The sequence below is a fragment of the Physeter macrocephalus genome, chromosome 3 (genome assembly GCF_002837175.3).
Source record: "Physeter macrocephalus isolate SW-GA chromosome 3, ASM283717v5, whole genome shotgun sequence".
NCBI classification, from domain to species: Eukaryota; Metazoa; Chordata; class Mammalia; order Artiodactyla; family Physeteridae; genus Physeter; species Physeter macrocephalus.
In genome coordinates, this window is record NC_041216.1 from 31615501 (window position 1) to 31639020 (window position 23520).

Consider the following 23520-nt stretch of genomic DNA (forward strand, 5'->3'; position numbering starts at 1 on the left):
CGGCATCAGCAGGCGGACTCTCAACCACTGCGCCACCAGGGAAGCCCCCCATGAACTTTTAAAAGGGGATGCGTACTAGGTCCAACTATGAGGATGGAACCTAATTATTTCCTTTTAAAAGACCGATTATATGTTCAGAAAGCCTAGTGGTAATTGGAAAGAAAGATCAGCATCATTTTAGCCGACATTTTCTTGAAGTTGAGAAAAGATAATGGAGTTATCTGAGATCTACCATCAAAGAGGAAACAGAAAATATCCTTTTACTGTAAGAATTTCATATCTTAACATTTAAAAATATGGTATAGCTCAATAAAAATAAGGAAGAGTTAGTATTTTTAATGGTTTGATCAGATTTAATACGTCCAGCCACACTCCAGAATATAGAAATCAGAATTTTGTTTTTCTAGCAACAATAACTTGTTGTTTATAAGTTGTTCATAAATAGTGGGTTCTGATCTATTCGTAGCAAATGAGAGAGTTCATATGGCATAGGTAAAAAAAAAAAAAAATCCAAATTTGGTGGAAAAAAAATAAAGGCTGAAAGTCAGTGTTACATCTCTTCTTCCCATTTTTTAGACCCGTTTTCTGTAAATCACACATAGCCCTACTCTTAGGGGGCAGAGCTGTCCTGTGAGCCACGTGTGGAATTTAAAACTAAAGAGAAACTGGTAGAATTAATTTTTAACAACTGTATCTAAACCAATATATCTAAAAGATCACCATTTTGATATATAATTAATACATTTACTTTTTACACTCTTTTTTGGTACTGAGTCTTGCCAGTTCAGGGTCTCTTACATGAAATGGCCTCAGTGTGCACCCGCGGCATCTCCCGTGGCGCCTGCTCCACGCGGACCATCCCCAGGAGAGTGGACGAGCTGCACAGCCATCTCCACACCCACCCAAGGCCTGTGCAAGGCCTTGCCTCTGAGGCTCTGCTGGTTTCTTTGCACAGTATAGTGTCGACAAAGCTGTTTGAGTCCATTACATCAAATGGGAACGGAAGACTTTCTTTAACAAAGGAAGAAAACACCCTTTTCCCCCTGATTACCCGAGGAACACATGCTTGTTAAAGAACGTAGGGCACAGCAAATCAAACAAGAGATGGTAGATGATTCTGAGAGGGGTCACTTGCTTTATTAGATTGGTCTTTAAGCTGAAAGACCCCAGAGGGACTGTGTCATCTTACTTTTGATCATGTTTGTGAGGAAACATGGGCTCTCAATGGGATGCCGATTGAAATATGGCATATGTCTTAAACACATGGGCTACCAGTGGATGAAGGGGAACTCCGCGAAATGTACAGGCGCAAATTTTTTTCAAAGTGACTGTGCCGACCCTGCAAGTGAACAAGACGGACCGAGTGACATGTGTGGGCACTTGTCTCGAGCGACAGCAGAGCCAGGGTGGTCAGTGCGGCCCTAGTGGGATGGGCCTGGCCGCGTGCTGCCCTGTGCTGGACCGACATCCAGCCGGGATAAGGCCTGACTGACTGTGGGTCTGTATGTGCTCCTCTGGGTGAGGGGCAGGAAGGCAACCTGCTGTCTTCAGTGGCTTTTCCCAGCACAGACAGTACAGGAGCCTTGGTTAAATAATAAGCCATTGTGAACATATCACCAGGCCGTTAAAGTGGAATTTAATGTAAAAAAATGTTGACGATTTCTGTCTTTATTAAGCAGTTACAGAGGTGGTTTCCATTAGAAGACTTCTTCCTACAGGGTTGGAAGTTGGAGATTGACTTGCTCTGAGGATGCTGTACTCTTTTACATTGAGCACTTGTTGGCTAAAATGAAGACTGAATTAGAGCATTCCCTGTGTTTAGTGTTTAAAATGGTTTTTCTCTCTGTTCTCTGTGGTGTCACTGCAGTCTGCTCTGGACATTACGAAATCCATTTTAATCTCTGGACACTAACCAGAATGAAGCCACTTAAGTCCTATGATTTACTTTTTCCGTTGAAAAAATTATTGTTAGGGACTTCCCTGGCAGTCCAGTGGTTAGGACTTGGCGCTTTCACTGCAGTGGCCCAGGTTCAATCCCTGGTTGGGGAACTAAGATCCTGCAAGCCACGTGGCGCAGCCAAAAAACAAATTAAAAATTCTTGTTATTCTTCTTTAAAATTGAAAGCTGTGTATAATATCAGTAAGAATGGTACTCAGCACAAAAAAAAAAAAAAAAAAAAAAAGAATGGTACTCAGGGCTTCCCTGGTGGTGCAGTGGTTAAGAATCCACCTGCCAATGCAGGGGACACGGGTTCTACCCCTGGTCTGGGAAGATGCCACATGCCGTGGAGCAACTAAGCCCATGCGTTACAACCACTGAGCCCATGTGCCACAATTACTGAGCCCTGTGCCGCAACTACTGAGCATGTGTGCCGCACCTACTTAGCCCATGTGCCACAACTACTGAAGCCCGTGTGCCTAGAGCCTGTGCTCCGCAACAAGAGAAGCCACTGCAATGAGAAGCCTGCAACAGAGTATCCCCTGCTCGCCGCAACTAGAGAAAGGCTGTGCGCAGCAACGAAGATCCAACACAGCCAAAAATAAATACATAAATAAATAACAAATTTTAAAAATGATACTTGGAAATAAATATTGAACTCTGTAAGTAACTGATAGAGTCCCTGATGGAAAACCTGCTGCTCTGGGTCTCCCCTCCTCTTGGTCTTGACCCCAAATTTAGGTGCTGGCACAGAAATACCTGATTATATAATTTTTGTGTTTTAATTAACTAAGCAGATTTAACTAAGCAGAACGGCTTCTGATAGGATAGTTTGAGTTGAATTTGGAATCTAGCTATTTGGTCCCTCTGTAATCACCATCTCGTTGAATATACTCCCTGTGCTGGGCTGGTGAGTATTAGCACCAGCTTCGTGAAGCAGAAATAATTGGCAGTGAGGCCGTTTGCCCTGGAGGGGTCCCCGGACCCTCCCACACGAGTGCTCACACGCGTGTCAGTGAGAGCAGGTGGTCAGATGACGACACAGTGGCAATGTTTCTATTAGAAATTGTCATAATTTCCTTTGAAATTATTCCTACACAAAAAAAAACGTTTTAGGCCCCATCCCTACATTCAAATATTTTTTGACCCTCTTTTTTTTTTTTTTTTTTTTTTTTTTTTTTGCGGTATGTGGGCCTCTCACTGTTGTGGCCTCTCCCATTGTGGAGCACAGACTCCGGGGCCATGGCTCACGGGCCCAGCCGCTCCGCAGCATGCGGGATCCTCCCGGACCGGGGCACGAACCCGCGTCCCCTGCATCGGCAGGCGGACTCTCAACTACTGTGCCACCAGGGAAGCCCTGACCCTCTTAAAGCTATTGTCTCATTTTCCCTCAGAATATATGGCTTTCTGTTTGTAAAAATATATACGCTGGGGCTTCTCTGGTGGTGCAGTGGATAAGAATCCGCCTGCCAGTGCAGGGGACACAGGTTCTATCCCTGGTTCCGGAAGATCCCACATGTCGCAGAGCAACTAAGCCCACGCGCCACAACTACTGAAGCCCGCGCGCCACAACTACTGAAGCCCGCGCACCTAGAGCCCACGCTCCGCGACAAGGGAAGCCACCACAGTGAGAAGAAACCCGCGCACTGCAACGAAGAGTAGCCCGCGTGCAGCCACGAAGAACCGACACAGCCAAAAAATATATATCTCTATATGTGTATACACACACACACACACACACACATATACACACACACACACTAATTTGAGATTTCAAGATTTTTTTTCTAGTAACTTGGATCACTTAGGAACAATGAGAACATTTTAATTAGCTTGAGTAATGTCCCTTTGTAGTTCTCACCTGCTTCACAAGGTCATTTTATAGGTAAGAAAACAGGTAACAGGCTGCCAACAGCCAGAGAGTCTTAACCTGAATTTGGTGGTTTTGACCCCAGGTCCTTTGCTCTTTTGTGTAGTGGTTAGCTTCAGGGATTGTTTGGCTTGGAAACAAGAGTCTTAGTTAACACACTCTAGAAGAAAAGTTCTCTGGGCCGGCCAGTCAGTGCTTTTTAGACGTTGTTTCTGTGGGCCCCACGGCTCCTGGGCTGGTAGAAGGAGCGAGACGCACGTGCAGGTCTGTGGGAAGGTGCTGGAGCCTCGCAGGCAGGAGAGGAGGCTCTGGGGGCGCGGGGGCGCTGCGCGTTAGGGTTGTCTGCAGGCCAGGCGCGCACGTGTGTTGCTGGTTCTCTGTTGAGTGTGCTTGGGACCGTGGGTGCAGGGTTGGGGGCGAGGGGCGAAGGAAGGGGTCTGAGCTCTCCCACCCTGGTGGAGGCTCTCCGGGACTGCAGTGTCAGCACCTTGGAGTGACTGTATCTGAAACAGCACTAATTCCCTCTTTATCATTGTCTTTCCCTAGGATGCTAGAAAAGCGTGTGCAGATGCAACTCTCTCCCAGGTAAGAGCAGTTTGTGCAGAGTCGCTGGCCTGGCCTGGAGGTTGGTGCTTGTGGCGCCTCCACTTGGGACCTCTAGAGGGAGCGCTCTGATTCTCTCTTGTGCACAGTGAGGGCGTGGGGCGCTGCTCGAAGGGTTCTCCCGCTCAGGCCCTTACCACGCTAGGCGAGGCCGTGGTGCTTCGCAGATGACAAATAATGTCTCTCAAGCCTTCTTGCGGAGGTCGGAGTTGTAAATGTTATTGCAGTCTCAGTACAGCTATTTCAGAGTTCCTCTCCCTAACAAAATCTGCCTCAGAACTTCTTCGATTTCTAAAGTCCAGTTTTGCAGATTCTCAGAAAGTTAAACATTAGTCATGACCCAGCAGTTCCACTCCTGGATGCACGCCCGGAGGAGCTGAGAGCTGACGCTCAAACAAGCCCGTGTACACGCGTGCTCACGTTGTCTCGGTTCCCAGCAGCCAGAGCAGGAAGCAGATATCCGCAGGTGGAGGAGCACAGGGACAAAGTGTGGTCTGTCCACGCGATGGGACATTACTCAGCCATAGAAGGGATGAATCTCGAGACATGGCGCTCAGTGAAAGAAGGTCACGTGTTGTGTGATTCCACGCATATGAAATGTCCAGACAGGTCACCCTGTAGAGACAGAAAATAGGTTCATGGTTGCCCGGGGTTGGGGAGGAGGCTGTAGGGAGCAACTACTGAATGAATATGGGGTTTCCTCTGGGGGCGATGAGAATGTTTCAGAAGGCAGTTGTGTGGCTATGCTAAATAGTACATACTCGAAGTTACATACTTTCAAATGGTGCATTTCACCTCATTGAAAAACAATATTTTGTCCAAAGAATTGAACAGAAATGTGAAAGAAAAATTATATTCCTCCTTCTGTTGAGTATGATTATTTTACATTGTCTTAGCGCTTTAGGAGATGTTATTTAATTGGGGTTAAACAATAAGTTAAAGAAAAATTAGACTGCATAGAATAACCTGCATTTGAATCTCAAATGCACTTTGGACTGTACGTGTTTTTAAAACCCATTATTGTGATACCCTTATTCCATTTGTCAACTCAGAATCATTAACGTCAGGTTTTTGTATGTTGGAGTGAACAGCAGGTTTGCATGTATAGTTTTGTGCCCTAAGCTACAGAGTACAGAGGAGATTCCATCGTTGTCCAGCTCAGCGCACAGCCTGGTCGCTGGACAGTCTGTAAGGCTGGGGCCCTGTGTTAGATTGTGATGTAGGCTGACGAGGCTGTAATTTGGAGGAAACCCTTGAGGGACTGACGGAGGCAGGAGGAGCTGGGCCGGGTGGCCAGCTAGGGAGACAGCAGAGGTGGGAGGGGAGGAGGCTCTGGGCCAGCCCCATGCCTGCTACGCACAGGGGAGGGGACGGGGGTCCTGGAGAACAGGTAGAGTAGCAGACTTTCGAGAACCGGGAGAGGGAAGGTAGGTGCCCTGGGAAACGGGAGGAATCACAGAGCGAGGCCTGGCGGGCTGGAAGGAGCCGGGCAGGCACAGCCGTGGCCAGGGCGCCAGGACCAGTGAGTGGGGTGGGCGTGAAGGGGAGGAACCCTCGCGGGGAGAGCACGCGTCACACGATGTTAATTTGCAGTAACTTTTATTTTTCAGATCACAAACAACGTCGACCCAGTGGGAAGAATCCAGATGCGTACCAGGAGAACGCTAAGAGGGCACTTGGCCAAAATCTACGCCATGCACTGGGGCACGGATTCCAGGTGTGTGGGGTGTGGGCACACGTAGAGCTTGACACGTGCATGAAGGAGAAAATAACCTGAACTCATTGGCTGTGACTTGTAAAGAAAAATTAGGCATTTGCGTCAGATGTGCGAGCAGGCCAAGACAGCAGCCCAGGTGCCCGAGCTCCATCTGTGTTCCCGCCTGCCTCGGCTGACGACACACCATCACCTCCTCACCACCCTCCCTTCGCCTTTGTCCTCCCAGCTCCGCGGCTCGGTGCCCGTGCCACCTTGGGGAGGTGACCTGTCCTCTGTGCCGTGGCTCCTCCTCTTTCCAGCCTGTTCCTCGTGGCCTCTTGGCCACACCCTCTCCTGGTTTTGGTGCTCTGGCCCAGGGATGAGGAGCCACTTCCTGCGGTGTCCGTGTCCAGAGGGTTAGAACAGCGACTCGTGTCCCAAGGTTCCTGCATGAGTCTGAGCTGGTCGTTGCTGCTGTCACCGCCTCTCCCTGGCCTGTCTGCCACACCTCCCTTTTTTCTAGCCTCCATTCTTTCTACCTTGAATTCTGCCCCGTGTTCAGACCTCTTTCTAGGTCCCTCATCGCCGTCGCCCTCCCGGTCCCTCCTCCCCTTGCCCTTAACCTGCAGCAGCATTGAAATGAAACCCATTCAGCTCTTTTCTGTTCCTCTTTTAGAGGCTGCTGGGAAGTCTTTCTCCACTTTTCCACCCAAATAATTACATAAAATGCTGTGTGACTTTGTGACTGTAACGTGTTCTTTCAAATAGCTAACATGATGTTTCAGATGCCTTTCTTAGAGTAGCATTTTTTTCATGTTTAATTATCAGAGAAGAATTGTCTGCTTGGTTGTTTTTTTCTTTGTTCATGAAATTGCCTGCTTTAGAGTGTCAACAGCTACAGAACAAAAGAGTCTATTTTTAGTTTTTTCTGTAGACTATCCCATATAATTCCAAATGCAAATGAGAGCTAACTTAGATCATTTTAATGATGGCAGTAATCAGAAAGAATAAAAATGGAAAAAGAAAGCAAAATGCCCTTACTAGTCAATCCACCTTAGAATTTATTGTCAAAAGTAGATGGTAACCAAACAGTGTCTCTTACCTTTGGGTCTTTCCTCCATCTGTGGGAGCATCAGTGTCCTGATTAGACAGGACGTTCGATGGATAGTGACGTGTCACTTGTGCTCTGAGAGGTGACCAAGAGCTGTGTTCAGGGAACTAAGGCAGTTGTGTGGCCAGAGCTGTGGTGATGTGGAGAGGGGCTCAGGGGAGGCCGGGGGCCGGCAGCACCAGATATCACAGGCGTCCCGATCACCGCTGCCAGGCTTTGCGTGCCCTCTGGTTCCAACACGAATTCTGCCTCGAGAGCCCTGTGGTCGAAGGGACGGATACAAGTCAGGACTGAGCAGCACCGCATTCCGGGCCGTGGTCACCCCGAGAGAAGGGGTGATGTGGGAGACCCAGGAGACACTGTCGGGTGCTGCGCGGGTCTTGTTCTCTTTCTTGGACAGCGTCGTGGGTACGTGGGCATTTGTTTTAAAGCTGCTCTTCAAACGACAGTTATTTTTATAATGCCCTTATATGAGAGCTGTCTTTTACAATCATAAACAAGGAAAACAAAAAATGATACCAAAGAGGACCTTTGCTATCCAGACCCGTTCAGAGATTTTTTTTTTTTTTTTTTATAGATAGCCGTGTTTTCTGGAGAGGTAAAATAGGTAAAATTTTGCCTCTTTAAAGTCCAAAGAAAGTTTATTTTTATTTTGGATGTACATTTTGCTTAAGGCATCTTCATAAACAAAGTTTATTGTACAACCTTTTTTCATGATTCAAGACTGTAATTTGGGAATGCCAGTTATTTGATCATGTTTGTATAATTCATGGATACTCTCAAATTATTGCACTGATTAGCAGTTTTCTTTTAAAACTATAGAAGAGGCCCACAGTGAGGTTTGTGTATATGCATGTGTCAGTCCATATTATGTATGCATTTATAAAACGTTTATCAATATGTTGTAATTTTTTATACTTAAAGTCTACTTTTTATAACATTTGAGAGTCTCTTTCAGTCACATGAATTAATGCTAAACTTCCCCCCCCTTTTTTAAATTAATTAATTAATTAATTTTTGGCTGGGTCTTCGTTGCTGCGTGTGGGCTTTCTCTAGTTGCAGTGAGCTGGGGCTACTCTTCGTTGTGGTGCGCGGGTTTCTCATTGCGGTGGCTTCTCTTGTTGCAGAGCACGGGCTCTAGAGCGCAGGCTCAGTAGTTGTGGCGCACGGGCTTAGTTGCTCCGTGGCATGTGGGATCTTCCCAGACCAGGGCTTGAACCCATGTCCCCTGCATTGGCAGGCGGATTCTTAACCACTGTGCCACCAGGGAAGCCCTATCTCCCCTTTTTGAAGTCTGCTGAAGTGTTATAATTGAGAGTGAAATGCTGCTAACCCAGCGAGGCTTGGGAGTCCTCCCTCCTCAGAGTAAATGAAGGGCCTGAGGCCTTTGGATCTGGACCTCTATCTACTTAACCCCTGTATTCAGTGTCCTGGAGCCCTGGGCATCTCCTGGCTCTTGCCTTTGTGTTCTGGGTGGGTGGCACCTCGGGGGAACTGAGAGCTCTAGGAGACAGAAGGAACCAGGTCCCAAGCGGTCGTCCTACTGGGGATTAAGAGGTGTGTCTTTTCTCACCTTCTGGAGGATCAGGGGCTGCTTAATGTCTCTCTCACCCTGGGGCACGTCAGCACATAGTAAGCTTTCCGACCAGGAGGCCTTTCTAGAGGTGACCCTCCCGGAGGACAAGCTTCTTTATGTCAGCTCTGATGTTCATCCAAAGCCTGTGCTTAGAGGAGCCTGGTGGAAATAGAGCCGCAGAGCGACCCTGGTTCCGATTACGTGGGGTCTTTCAAGTGCCTAATATGTTTATAACTGCACCTCGATGCAGGGATTTACTTTAAGAAATTGCATCCGAAGAATAATAGGATTGGAACCTGCACGTAGTTCAGTTCCGGGATAAGTTTTTCATGCAGTGCTGAACACGTATTTATTCCCTGCCAGACTCATTGCTGGCTCCCTGAGAGGGGTGTGCATCAGAGCGTAGAGTTGGACGAAAAAGACCAGTTGTCAGAGGGATTCGAGTGATTTTACCTCCAGGTTTTGACCAGTTCAGGAAGCCAAGTATATTGCAGCTGAAAGGGTTGAGACCTGTGTTTTGATAAAATCTCTAAAACTGAAAATCCTTCTCCTTATTTACCATGCTGACACGTTATCTCTGCATGGGATTATGGAGAGAGGCTTCTTGCCATTCCTCGAAAACAGCACAGTCTGTAGAACAGAGTTCCTTAGGATATCTTATGAGTAGCGGTGGTTCCCTGAATTTACTCTCACTTGAAATTCCTTTGCCCATTAGTCATGTTTTCCTTTTGCAGTTTCCTGTCTTCTTTCTGCAAATACAGACAGAGCACCTTTTCAAGACACAGATCCCAAACGGCACAGTTGACCAGAGCAAGAAAATTATGAAAAATATTCATGATAGTTAACTAGTCTCTTCTGTGGGACCAGGCACAGCTGTGCTTTAGATTGTCATCTCTTTGCAAAGCAGGTGGAAAGGGAGTGCCTCCTTAATGTTTGTAAGAGTCTTGAGTCCCATTTTGGCTCAGTCTGGGAAATTTTCACAGGGTATTTTTGGTGAGAAATGTCTCATAAATTTTGAATATCTAAAAACTTATTAGTCCTTGATATTTATGCTTTCTGTGTGTCAGAACGGAACAGAAAATTATATACTAAATATTTTCTACCACCTTTGACTCATGAAAGAAAGATCTGCAGGTCTCAAATCTGATTTATGGTGAACAGAAAACAAACAGAAGCAGTTCTAGGCAACCAGCTTGTCTAATCTGACCAGCCGAGGGACTGTGGCCAGGTCTTCACCTGAAGACAAGCATGATTGAACCTGAGCTGTTATCGCTGGGAATATTTTCTTTTCATGCTTTCAAAGTTGGTCTAACAATTAGAACCTTTTTTGGGGGGGAGGATGTGCTTATAAATAAGTGCACTTTGTCAGCAAATACAATGTTGAAGCGCGTTAGTCATCACTAAAGTTCAGTTTTCATTTGTTGTCTTTGGGTGACTTCCCTTGTTGGTGTGGTACTGAGGGTTTGCTTTTTTCTTTTTCTTCCAGGCTTCTAGTTAGTGCCTCACAGGATGGTAAGCTCATCATCTGGGATAGCTACACCACAAACAAGGTAGGTACTGCAAACCCTTCCCTGAAAAGCGGCCCGGGAAAGGCGGGTGTTTAAACTCTGGGTTCACTTACCTAAAATGTATAACAGGAGAGGGTGGGGGAGCACAGTGAGTTCATTTTTGTGTGAAGTCATATGGGTCAGGTAGAAGCCCAGTCACGTGGCTGGCACGTGTCACTGGTGCTGCTGGGCCAGCATGGTGTTGCTGTGATGTGTCATCTCTTTACAGAGCAGGTTGGGGGAGCCTCCTTCAAGTTTCTAGGGAACTGGAGTCCAATTTTAGCTCAGTCTGGGAAATCTCATGCTTTATTTAAAAATACAGAAATACAGCTTTCCGTTTAGTTAACTAGTTTTTACAAGAGATAATCTGAAAGAGTTTATACTTTGAAGTATAAATTAAATTATTTTAAAAATTCAATCCAGGGTTGTATCATATTGAATGAAAAAAGTACTCTGGTTGGTCTAAACGTGTATAACAGACAAAATTCAGTTTTATTTTATTGGAGGATACCACATGTGTATAACAGAATCCAGTACTTAAAACAAATCTATCTCAAACACAGAGAGGCATGTGGTAGGATTAATTACACTAATTTCTAGTTTGATTACTTCACTAAAAATGCTGTATTTTCTAAGTGAATTTTATAGCCATTTTGACAAGCCAGTGAAATGTTTTCCTTTTAATATGTAATTGTGATTCAGAGGCTATGTTGCTATTACTTAAGTGCCTACCTAACTCTACATTTGGGAATTCCCTGGCAGTCCAGTGGTTAGACTCCGTGCTTTCACTGCTGAGGGCCTGGCTGGGTTCGCTCCCTGGTTGGAAAACTAAGATCCCACAAGCTACGCGGTGTGGCCTAAATAAATAAATAAAACTACATTAAATTGGTGTGCAGCTAACTGTAAGTTATGACTTTATTAAAACTCTACATTTGGGAATTCCCTGGCAGTCCAGTGGTTAGACTCCGTGCTTTCACTGCTGAGGGCCTGGCTGGGTTCGCTCCCTGGTTGGAAAACTAAGATCCCACAAGCTACGCGGTGTGGCCTAAATAAATAAATAAAACTACATTAAATTGGTGTGCAGCACTGGATTTCTAATTAAATTATTACTTTATCTGACTGCCCACACATATAAAATATTTTCAAAATCATTTTGGCCCCTGTTTTGCTGTGAAAGCTGAAGACTAGAAGCAGGGTCATAAGTGTCAGTCGTTAATGTTTTTGACCTTGAGCGTGCTGCATCCTGTGTGTTCTTTCATTTAGGTTCATGCCATCCCTCTGCGTTCCTCGTGGGTCATGACGTGTGCATATGCACCTTCTGGCAACTATGTGGCCTGCGGTGGCCTGGATAACATTTGCTCCATTTACAATCTGAAAACTCGTGAAGGGAATGTACGTGTGAGTCGTGAACTGGCTGGACATACAGGTACATGTTCTCATCAGTAACCTCGAAGTTTGTACACTGTGTGCCTCGCATGAGTTACATGCTATGGACACCCACCCCTTCTCAATAATTATTTAATCAGATTGGCTACAGCAATGGCCAGATATACTCTGAAAATGAAATCAAACACAGGCCTTGATATTCCTTTACCAGTAAGAAGCCTTTGGATATAAGTCACTGTAGTGGCCCGTTTTCAAGGATCTTGGGAACGTAGGTCACTCCGTAACAGCTGGCAGCCACCTGTCTTTTATAGTAGCAGGACGTGGTTCGATCTGTTATCTCCTTCTGAACCTCCTTCCATCTTGAGCACCTTTCCAGAAGAGTTTCCTAATCTAAACATGCATGAGCGTACACGTGTCTCCCTGTGCACACACACACGTATTTATCCACATATTGATACACCCTTAATGATCTCTTAACATCCTTCATAATGACTAGCATTCTTGTTGCACAGGAAGCAGAACAGAGTCCTTCAGGCTGAGTCCTTTTGAACGTAGCCAGCTCTAAGTGTTGGGTGGTATGTTATTTTGGCTTCTGTTTGCTTTGGGGTTGCTTCCTTCTTAAACTTTCTATCTTCTTAAAGTAGAAACTTAGATCTTCCTACTTTTTCAAATATAAATTACCCTCTAAGCTATAAATTACCCTCTAAGCGTGGCTTTAGCTGTATTATCATTCAGTGGGAAATATTTTTAATACCCTTTTGATAACTTGTTATTGGTTTCTAATCAAATGCCATTATGTTCAGAGAAGATGTTCTGTACCAGTTCAGTTTTTCATATTTATGGAGACTTGCTTCCAGTGGAGCAGGTGGTCTGAGGATGACATGCCGCACGCACTTGGGAGTCCAGGCTGTGGGGCAGGTTCTCAGCGTGTTCATCAAAGCAGGACTTTGACACTGTCCACATATTCTCTGTCTTCAGTTTATTTCTGTCAGTTGCTGAGGCAGGGATGGATTCATGTATTTCTCCCTTCATTCTGGGAATTTTTGCTTCATGTATCTTGAGCTCTGTTAGTAGAAGGTATGTTCATGACTGTCGTTATGTTCCTGATGAAGTGACCCTCTTTCTCAGAACCTTCTTTGTTGGAAAGTCGGCTTTATCTGATGTTAACGTAGCTGCTCCAGCCTTCTTAGTCCGACTGTTTGCATGGTGTATTTTTTCCCATCCACTTAGCTGTATTTATAAACAGAGTCCCTTAGAGACAGCACACAGTTGGTTCTTTCTTTTTATCCACTCTGTTTCTGCCTTTCAAATAGTATGGGGTTCATTTCTGTTTCATGTGGTGTGGGTGCAGTGGGATTTGGCTCTCTCGCTTTATGGTGTGCTCTCCTTTCCTGCCTTCTTTTGGGTTACTTGATTTTTTAGAATTCTATTTTAGTATTATCTGTTGGCTTTTCTGGTTACCTCCAAAAAAGGGTTATGTAGGGAGTGCAGTGTACATTCATAATTTTTCATGGTGCACTCAGAGTTCTATTGTATCCATTTATATGAAATACAAGAATCTTGTGGCCATAAATGCCCGTTTTCTGCCCTTCCTCATTCTTTATGAAGTTTTCGTAGGTGTTGCATCTCCATGTGTTATAAGCCCCACAATATATTGTTATATTTTTTTCCTTTAAATGTTCTTAGCCACTTGAACAAGTTTGAATCGTCTTTTACATTTACTCAAATCTTTACCATCGGTAGCGCTAGTCATTCCTCCTGAAGACGTGAGCTTTTTTCGGGTTCCCTTCAGCCTGATGAACTTGCTTTACCGTTTCTTACTGTTAGTGTAGGTCTCCTAGCAGTGAATTCTGTCTGTTTTCATTTATCTGAAAATGTCGATTATCCTTCATTCTTGAAGAAGTTTTTGCTGGATATATTTAATTCTGGGTTGGTATTATTTTCTTTTAGCACTTTAAAGATTTTTCTTTGTTTTTTGACAGTTTGTGATGTGCCTTGGAGTGACTTTCTTTGTTTATTGTGCTTTAGCACCTTGAATTTGTAAAGTTTTGTCTTTCACTAAATTTGGGAAATATTAGAAATCCATTTTCTGTTCTTTGTTCTCTGTCTTTTTGTACTCCAGTGGGTGCATGTTCACAGCGTCTCGTAGGTTCCTACGGTTCTGTTCTTGTTTATTCCGTCTCCCGCTTCTCCAGAGCTGTCCTCCAGTACACGTGACTTCTGTCACCTCCAGTGTGTTGTTAAGACTGCCCAGCAAGCCATATATGCCAGATGTTCTATTTTTCAGTTCTAGAATTCGTTTGCTTTTTTAAAGAAATAGTTCGTATTTTTCTACTGACGTTTCCTCTCTATTTATTATGAGCATCTTTAGGATCCTTGGGCATAGTTCCAAGAGCTGGCTTTAAAATTCTTACCTGCCAGTTCTAGCAACTAATCCCTTGAGGTTTGGTCTTGGTGGCTCTTTTCTCTTGGATATGGGTGACATTTTCCTGCTTCTTGGTACATCTAGTGATTTTGACTTGTGTCCTGGGCTTTGTGCAGACTGTTGCCCTGAAGCCCTGCCATTTGGTTCCGTTGGGAGCAGCCACACAGCCGTGTGGGAGCGGCTGTCTTGCCTGTGTGGCTCGGACAGAGGTTGGGGCAGTAGGTGTGTGATTTTTAGGGCCTTCTGTGGCTTTCTCCTTTCTAGGTTTCCTTCTTTCACTTTCCAGTTGTGGTTGACCAGAACCCTATTTACTGGCTGTTCAAGAAGGTTGGGCCATAGATCTGCATCTGCGGTGTGGCTGCAAGAGGGGGCCTGCCCTCAGGCACAGGGCAAACAAGCTTGTTGAAAAACAAGCTCACCCAATGCCTTTCTCTTCTTCCAAGTGCAGAGGCTCCCCTTCGGTTTGCCTGCTTCTGCTTCCAGTGCTTTCAGGTTTTTGTTTTTATATTTGTCCAGAGCTTGTGGTGGTTTCTGTGGGAAGGTTGCGCCTGGGGGTGGGAACCCCCCTTCTCGGAACCCAGCCTAGGCTGCCTGCCCCATCCTTGTAAACTGGGGGGTCTGTCCAGTGAGCACCCTTCCTAAACCACTTTGCTTATAGCGTTGATGAACTCACAGCACATTAAAAAACACATTCTTACTGTTTATCGATCTCTTATTATCAGATTCAGTGTATGGACTTCCATTTTTAATTAAATCTTTTAAATTTTTTAACACTTTATTTGCTGAAACAAAAAAATAAAACTAGTATTAGAATGTTTTAGAAATTTTGTTTCCTTCATGTATCATGAAATTTTCCCTCTTTGGGAGTTGAGTGGTAGTGTTTTTTTAAATGTTTGGCCTCTTAAGAGTATTTGTGACTTTCTTCAGACACGATACGTAATTCAGCTTCAAATCAGTAAAGGTTAAAATTCGATAAATTCAAATCGCCTCACTTTAATGGGGGGGGGGTAAAGGTGTGAACGGCTAGTGGGCCAGAAGATTTGAGGGTGTGCGGCCTGTGCCTTGTCGCAGCCCTTCTAAGCCTCGTCTGATGGCGCTAGTGCTCATCGCGCAGGCACCTCTCGCTAGCCTGAGCCTTAAGCTGAGAGCTCTTTGTTAAGCTGTGGTTGGGACATTTTGTTGTAGAGTCTTGGAAACTCAGTTGCGCAGAAAACCCTTCTTGGTGCTCTTCTCAGCAGTCTCCCTGAGCCGTCAGGTGGTGTCTGATGGAGTGAGGGCAGGAGTCGAGCCTCTGCGCTCCGTTTCAGGAGAGAGGCTCTTGGTGGTCAGTTTTGTGTTGCTGTTGTTTCCAGAAAATACAAGGGTCCACATGGAACAAACAGAAGCTTCCTTCTCTAGAGTTGGCCACCCAGGCTTTGGAAACGCTCGCAATACTTGAGAGAGCAAACGTCAGATGGCGTTCTGTCTTCTGGTGTTTTGCCTTTTAAGTGTCTATCTTAAGGAGTAAAGGATGCCCTCTGGAAACGGTTAATGGAATGAATTCACAACGATTGAGACGGAACATTTATCATTGTTGCTGTTACTATGAATATATTACATATAGCATAAAACTTGCCGAGTGCTCTCTTGGTGAAAATAATAATACAAAGGCGTTAGATTGTATATTTGAGAAATTAGTAATTCCCTAAAAGCTCATTCTCCTTTCCTAAACCTCCCATCGCAGTGCAGACACATTTACCCTTTCTGAGATCACCATGGTCAAGAGTTTAGCCAGCGGTTTCCTGGGGGTGACATGACTGCCTTGTACTCTTGCCAGAAGCCCTTGCAGTGGCTAAAATTTCGTTTTCCAGGGATGATTTGTCCATGCTGCCTGGGGCTTGAATGCCCGTGAAGGCACAGTGGCCGGCCCCTGGCCTGTTAGTCCCTTCTTTCTTGACAGGCGCCAGCAGGCCCCGCTCTGGGGGGAAGGTGCGTTCCACAGTTCTGCCCCAGGCCACACGGCGCTATGCTCCGGCACCCTGTTCTTTGGCCGTTAGTTAGCGTGACCGCGGTTTTAGGCTTTTTGTGGTCGCAGTCTGGGGAACTCAGACCCCACTGCTCGCTTCCTGGCCTCACGGACTGCGCCGCCGGCTCAGCTACCCTCTGGGCTGCCCTCCAGCCGGCTCAGCGCCCAGCAGCAAGAGCCCCCTCTCCCAGGCTGGCCACGGGTCCTGGCTGTGTGAGAGGATGCGTGAACCTCCGGGTGGACGGATGCACCCGGCCTGCTGCCGGGTGCTTGTCCTTTGGCATCAGCGGTTTCTGGGTTTGTCTCTTTGGGGTGGCGTTTCCTCACTCGCAGGCCTTCATGTTACTTCGTTGTCTCTCTTTCGTTTTCACGGAGCTGCTCAGAGAACGCACCCTGTGCTCCCGGTCTCCGCTCCCCTGTGCACCTCCGAGTGGGTCGGCGGCTTTCCCTCCCCGCCCAGCCCCAGGTGCCGGCTGGGCTAAGACTGCCAGCATGATTCACCGTAGAAAGTTGGGAAAGTAACATTTCTTCTTCTGTCTTTTTAACTTCTAATCCCATCCAGAACTGCAGTGTTGTCCTGCAGAGTTGTAGAGGGTTCTGTTGTACGGTGTGCTGATTTGTCCCTGTCGTCAGTCATTGCAGCAGTTCCCAGCTTGTCACTAGTGTGCGTGTTGTGGCTGTAAATACTGTTCTTGCAGAGAAGTAACTTCTCGGGCCGTAACCGTGTTCTTGGGGTGAGTTCCCTTGGCTGAGCTGTTTGGTCCGGGGCAGCACTCGCAGCGGCTCCCGTGTCTGTGCACATGGGTCTTCGGCTTTGCCGTCTGGGTCAGCTGCCCTCTGGATGGGGAGGTGAGCTTGTCTGCCTCTCTGGACCAGGTTCCCATCCAGCGACACACTGTCATGAGACCGCCCCCCTTCTCTCCCACGGGTCCTTGACCTGAGCGCCTGCCCTGCCTCACTTCAAGCCTCCTCCCCTCTGGACTGCTGCCAGCTCGTCCCCGCGCCAGGCTGTCCCCAGCGTGCCTGTGTCCCTCTGCCACTTGTCTCCGTGAGGCCTGGCACCTCCACACTTGGTGCCCACTTTTGTCAGGGTCTGTTTTCCCCGCCCCTCTGGAGGCCTTCGTCAGGCAGCAGCGCCACTGGGCCAGCCACCCTTCTGCTGAGGACACACACACACTCACACAGCCCCGTCAGGGACTTTGCTCGCTCTTATATAAGCAAAGACAGTAAGTGCCACCGTTCGTTGCGAACTTAAACGTGCAGACAGCTCTGTTCCTCCCGACAATTCTCTGGAACGATCCCAGTTCCTCTGGGAAGCCTGGGGCTCGTGAGCCGCTCGTGGGGACACGCACTGCGGGTTAGCAGCTGAGCCGAGAACCGAGCCTGCTCGGAAGCCACTGCCCGCCTCCCAGCCAGAACGGCCCCGCAGGCTTCCCGGAGCCCGGGCGCCCCTTGATGGTCCCTTTGCACACGGGGCGCCACTGGCCTCCTGGGACGCTGGGCTTGTGGGTTCGGCTGCCGAGCGTGCCGGCTGGACAGTCTGCTGTTCATGGTTGGTGAGTTCCCGTCTTAGGGCTGTGGAGCTTTGCTGCTCAGTGCTTGTTTGTTAACCTAATTTAAAAGCTGGTTCCGGCACTTCCCTGGCGGTCCAGGGGTTAAGACTCCGTGCTCCCAGTGCAAGGGGCCTGGGCTTGACCCCTGGTCAGGGAACTCGATCCTGCATGCCGCAACTAAGACTCGGCACAGCCAAATAAATAAAGGTAAAAAGAAAAGCTGGTTCCCACCTTTTCTTTCTGGGAGGAAAAGAGATTTTTGTAAAAAATATAATATCCACCCGGTTATTGTCTTTTTCCCTCGATGTACAAAATTCAGAGACCAAAAAAGTGAGTTATGAGCCAGCAGCTCTGACTTTGCTTAATGAAAAGTAGTATTTGGATAGGGTTGACCCTTGAACAACACAGATTTGAACTGTACTGGTGCACTCACACCTGAGGTTTTTCTCCAAATACAGCACACAGGAGCCCAGGTGGGCTGCATCCCCAAGGAGACCGAGGAACCGCTGTCACGAGGGCCGACTCTAAGTTCTGTACAGATTTTCAGCCTCAAGGAGGCTGGCACTGCCGGCCTCCATGTTGCTCGGGGTCAACTGTGTCTATTTTGAAAGCTCAAACTACAGGAAGTTAGAAAACAGACACCAAAGCCACCCCAGTGCTCTCCACATGCAGTCTCTTAGGTCCCTGAGACGCCCTCGCCCCAGGACCAGGCCGGGCTCCGCGTGTGCTGCCCCGCCCCTCCTCTTCATCTGCGTGTGGCTTGGAGTCTTAACAGCATTTGTGACCCCCAGGCACCATGTGTGGTTTTGCAGATTTGGTCATTTCCCACAGCCTGCCTGGCTCCTGAGGGTCAGCCAGCTGACGCGTGCTGACCACCTGAGGCCCTGAAAAGGCCAGAGCAGGCCGCTAGTGCTCAAGAGCCGAGGCTGTGGCCGGCAGCCCCTGGTCCTTGGCGCGGGAAGCTCGTGGACTCCCTGGGAATGGACCACCGCCCGCACGAGGTGGGACAGAGGTCATCTTTGAGGTCATGTTTCTTTGTGCTGTTGACCTAGGAGTGCCCCTGTCTGGCCCTGTGTGAGAGCAGGTGGTGCTGGGGTCTCCATGACGCTCCTCCCTGTCTGCTGTGATCCCAAGTCAGACAGGCTAGTGCTGTGATGGCGGGTGTGAGGGTCCCAGGGCTGGTTCCCGGAAGGCTTGGCTTGAGCGAGGGTGAGAGTGTGCCAGGAAGTACGTGCTATTCTCGGAGCAGAGCTTGGGCTGAGACTCAGCGGGAAGAGAGCCCCTCGGGGCGGCTGAGGGTGCCCGTGTGGTCCCTGGTGTCCTGTGGACGTGACGTGGCCTCCAGGGAGCACTTGACCACAGGTCCTTGTCTAGGCACATAGTTGATATTTTGAAATTGTTCTCTCTCTCTGTTTTTTCTATGGGAGACAGTACAGTAATATGTTAGATAAGTGCTTTATTTCCCCAATATTCTTATATTTTCCACATCAGCAGCCTTCAATGGGCCTCCTCTTTGTATTTTGTCTTTGATCTTACAGATTCACACAGTGTCACACGTGGCTCTGGTGTGGCCTGGGAAGACCTGTCAGGCATGCTTCTCCCTGGCAAGAGCCCGGCCTGCTGGGGACAGGGGCTGCTCTGCCACCATCCCCTGGGCCTTCCGGGGGCAGGCGTGCTTACCTTGCATGTGCAGTTCTCAGGGTCCCTTACACTAAGGCAAAAGCAGAGGTCATGGTAAACAGGGCTAGTTCAGTAGAAGTCACATGGAGGTCCCGCAAAATGGATTTTCTTTGTGTTTGCCCTTTCTTATTCCAAAAGCTGATCCAGGCTGGGCATCTGGCCTCAGCCCCGGCTCTGCCTCGCTTCCCGCGTGCTCGGAGGGGTGGCTGGGGGCACTCAGGAGATGCAGCTGTTTCCATGCTAATGTTTGACGGCAGCTCTTGTCCCGTAGAAGACAAATCCACCCCCACGCCCATCCTCATCTCTGGCTCTGGCTGTCCCCTGCAGACCCTCCGTCCCTCCTCCTCCCGACGTGTCTAAAAGGGCAGGGGCGGGTGCGCTTGCCTCCCGAGCCTCTCGGGGCGCCGTGCTCACCCGGAGTCCAGTCCTCTGGGCCTGGGGCTGCACCGGCCTGTCCGGGCTCTGGCACTTGCCCGGCAGTGCGTGTTGTCTGTGCTGCTTTCTTCTTCTCTGCAGCACACCCGGCAGGGGCCAGGGGGTGGTGAACGAGGTATTTGTCTCCCCTTGCTGTGGACCTTCCCGCCATAGTTGCTCTGCCAACGTGTTTTTCCATTTATAAGATCATAGAGTCGGGGGCTCAAAGGCTGGGGCCATCGTGTGGGTCTGTTTTCCAGGTTACCTGTCCTGCTGCCGTTTTCTGGATGACAATCAGATTGTTACCAGCTCTGGAGACACCACCTGGTGAGTACTTGAGCGCCAGACCTGTCTTAATGCTGCTTGCCTTGGCCCGTGGCTCAAGACGCAGGGGAGTTCTCAATAAGGCTATTTTAACTGGAAATGGCCAGGAGGCTTCAGACACAGGTGGCAGTGAGTGATGGGTGGGTTCATGGTGCTCTGTGCAGATTTTAAAGCTCAGAGTTGGATTCTGAACAGCTAGGAACTGATTTTGAAACTACAGTTTTGCACGAAATGCCCGCTTTTCTTTTCTCCCCCTGCATATTTTACCTTTCCAGGCTACCTTTAGTAGCACTTGGGGGAGTGGGTGTGCTTTAGTCCCGCTCTTAGGTGAGCACTGCCTCATTGTGGACTCTGAGCACAGCTTTAAAAAGCTGGTCGCTTGTCACAATTTCACGTGAATTATATCAAACTAATTAATTTTTAGAGTTTCACCTTACTTTTGGACCACGTAAACCTCTAAACATTCGAGCAATGTTTTCACTCGAAGCACCAAAGCATATCCTTTTAAATCTTTAGATAGTTGAGTCATTTTAGGCTTAAACTCTCCTTGTGGGTTATTCTGGTCCTTTGAGGCATGTGGTGGTCAGGAGCCAGCGGGCCACGCAGGGGGCAGGGGGTGCCCTGGCTGGGTCCTGTTTCATAAGGTGCTCTTTTTGTGTATGTCCATAGGTTCACCCAAGATTTATAATCTATCTGGACTGTCAGTTGGGGAAGAATTTCTGTATTAGAAGATATTTTTGAAAGCTTTTTCATTCATGAGGGATGTTTTTCAGACCCTGGGAACGTCTTGCTTCCTTCTGTCATCCCTCAGGCCCTAGCAAGGGGCCCTGCACGCTTGGATTTGGGTGGTTGGGCTGAGCCAGGTTTTCTGCGAGGCTTACGGGAAATGAGCAGCTTCCGGTGGCGTTGCTTCTGTGGGTGAAGCACAGAAACGGCACACGCTGTCCTCGCGGCGCTGCTGTGTCTCACCTTTGACTGCCCTCCATGTAGCCACCCGAGCTGACGGCTGTGGGCCCAAGCTTAGCTCTGCTGCCTCTGAGTGACCCCAGTTAAGGGCCATCATCTCCTCATCCCAGCCCGTGGGACCCTGGAGGGCATGGAGCTGGCAGCAGCAGAGAGCGCAGCGCGTTTTCTGTCCAGCCTGGGATGGCAGCCGGGAGCTTCCTGCTGCTCCTTTTTGAGCCCACGCGGGGGCCGCATGCATCCCTCCTTGAAAGGGACTCGGGCTCCCTCTTTTGTTGGTGTTTGAGTTGACGTGGAAATCACAGTTACCATAAAGCCCGTGGGCTTGTGCTCATCTGTATTGTGTTTGTTTATTGTGTTTATTCGTTTGCTTTGTAACAAACCCTTGTAAACAAAGTCGCATTACAGGTTTTAGATTTGTCTTAAGTGCAGACGTTTACTGCAGTCCTGGGGGGTTTGAAGGACCATTTGTCACAGGACTGGTCTCCTGAGCAAGTGAGGTGACTGCTGTCATTGCTCTGCTCCAGTGCCCTGTGGGACATTGAGACCGGCCAGCAGACGACCACGTTCACTGGACACACCGGCGATGTCATGAGCCTTTCGCTTGCTCCGGACACCAGACTGTTTGTCTCTGGTGCTTGTGATGCTTCAGCCAAACTCTGGGACGTGCGAGAAGGGATGTGCCGGCAGACCTTCACCGGCCACGAGTCCGACATCAACGCCATCTGTGTGAGTTGGGGTCCGAGGTGCGGGTTGGGGGCCCTTCGCCAGCCGTTAGCAAGTTAGAGTCCTTCTCTGGAGCCACGGGTTAACATCGTCAAATTTGAAAATGTTTTCAGGATGAGATGGTCTCTCTTTTCTATGCAGATACAGTCAAATTGAAAAAAACTCCCTGTGGGAGACTTAGCTGTGACTTGATCTGTCCTTGCTGAGGCCTGGCGTATCTCCCGGTCTCGGGGTGACCAGTGACTGTATCACGTGGCTTCCCCCATCAGGGGACAGGCAGTGCCGCAACCGAGCCCGTTGGCCCAGCTCTGCGGGGGCGCGCGGGGTGCGGTGGTTGAGGGGGCCTGCCCTTGTACCGGCACCCTGACGGGTGGGCCCGGTCTCGCGAGGAGCCGTCCTCCTCGGGTTCAGCCTGGCTGCCAGCGGCCTGCAGGGAGCCCAGCCTGTCGGTGATGGCCACGCTCCTGCAGCTCCCTTGGGAGGACGAATGGGGCGGGAAGCCCGCTCTCTGGGGAGCACGAGCACGTCGCGTCCCGCCCCGCCCGGGCAGAGCCCGCAGTCGCTCTGCTGTCGGGCAGTTTACGTTTCCAGTAGTTCTTTCTGTGCATTTGCAAATCGTCTTGGTTTACTTTCTCTCTCCAGTTCTTTCCAAATGGCAATGCGTTTGCCACTGGCTCGGACGATGCTACCTGCAGGCTGTTCGACCTCCGTGCGGATCAGGAGCTCATGACTTATTCCCATGACAACATCATCTGCGGGATCACCTCCGTCTCCTTCTCCAAGAGCGGGCGCCTCCTCCTCGCAGGGTACGACGACTTCAACTGCAACGTCTGGGACGCCCTCAAGGCCGACAGGGCAGGTAGGCAGCTGCTGCGCCTCGCCGGCTTACCAGCACGCACGGGCCCCACGCGAGCTGAGATGTGTAAGCCCGGCAGGGGGACGGGAGGCAGGCCAGTGGCGGCGGGCTCTCGGCCGCTGCGCGGCACATGCAGCAGGAATGGGCCAGCCGCTTGGTCTTCACGGCCCCCCTCCCGTCGGGCATGTTGGAAGCACAGACTGGAGCTCACACGTGAAAGGCAGGCAAGAGGTGTGTCGTTCTCAAGTGCATTAAAACGCAGGTTGTGCAAAAGATGAGAACTTGCAGTGTTGAAGACGGGGGTTCAGGCGCATGAATCGATGCTCATGGAGTCTTCAGTGCCGGAGAGGGTGGGGAAGGGAGCGTGGCTCTGAGCCCGTGGCCTCCCGCTCTGCATTGGGCCCCTCTTGCCTCTCCTGCTCCCCCACGTGCCCCCAGTGCCCATGGCCTCTGCCCCGACAGTGCCTGCTGACACTTAGAGGAGTGCAGGAGGCGCATGGGGGTGCTCTGAGATGTGGCTCGGATTCCTCTGGAAAAATGTGGAAGTTTCTGGCTGATGACTGCTGAGTGTCGACAGGAGGCCCTGTCTTGGGGGGTGGGGTTCACTCTGTGATATCCCAAAGGCCCTCCCTCAGCGTCCATCACCAGCCTTCTATATTCCGTGCTCTGCACCAGGCCCCGGGCATCACGGACAAATGCAGAACAGCCTGTAGCCTTCACTCTCGTGCTGTATTTTTGTTGTGCTTTCTTTTAAATAAATTTATGTATTTATTTATTTATTTATTTAGGCTGCATTGGGTCTTTGTTGCTGCGCGCGGGCTTTTCTCTAGTTGCGGCGAGCGGGGG

General features: G+C 48.9%; 1 protein-coding gene across 3 annotated transcripts in view; it reads left to right on the plus strand.

Moving 5' to 3' along the window:
- The window catches only part of GNB1 (G protein subunit beta 1), a 92078-nt gene that overhangs the window by 66640 nt on the left and 1918 nt on the right, over positions 1-23520 (plus strand). For all 3 annotated transcript variants that reach the window (XM_024125488.3, XM_024125487.3, XM_055083820.1), the window contains 7 exons: positions 4356-4394; positions 6023-6129; positions 10282-10345; positions 11606-11768; positions 20066-20132; positions 21620-21821; positions 22461-22677. In XM_024125488.3, the coding sequence (XP_023981256.1) occupies positions 4356-4394; positions 6023-6129; positions 10282-10345; positions 11606-11768; positions 20066-20132; positions 21620-21821; positions 22461-22677 (859 nt within the window). The remainder of the gene's footprint in view (positions 1-4355; positions 4395-6022; positions 6130-10281; positions 10346-11605; positions 11769-20065; positions 20133-21619; positions 21822-22460; positions 22678-23520) is intronic.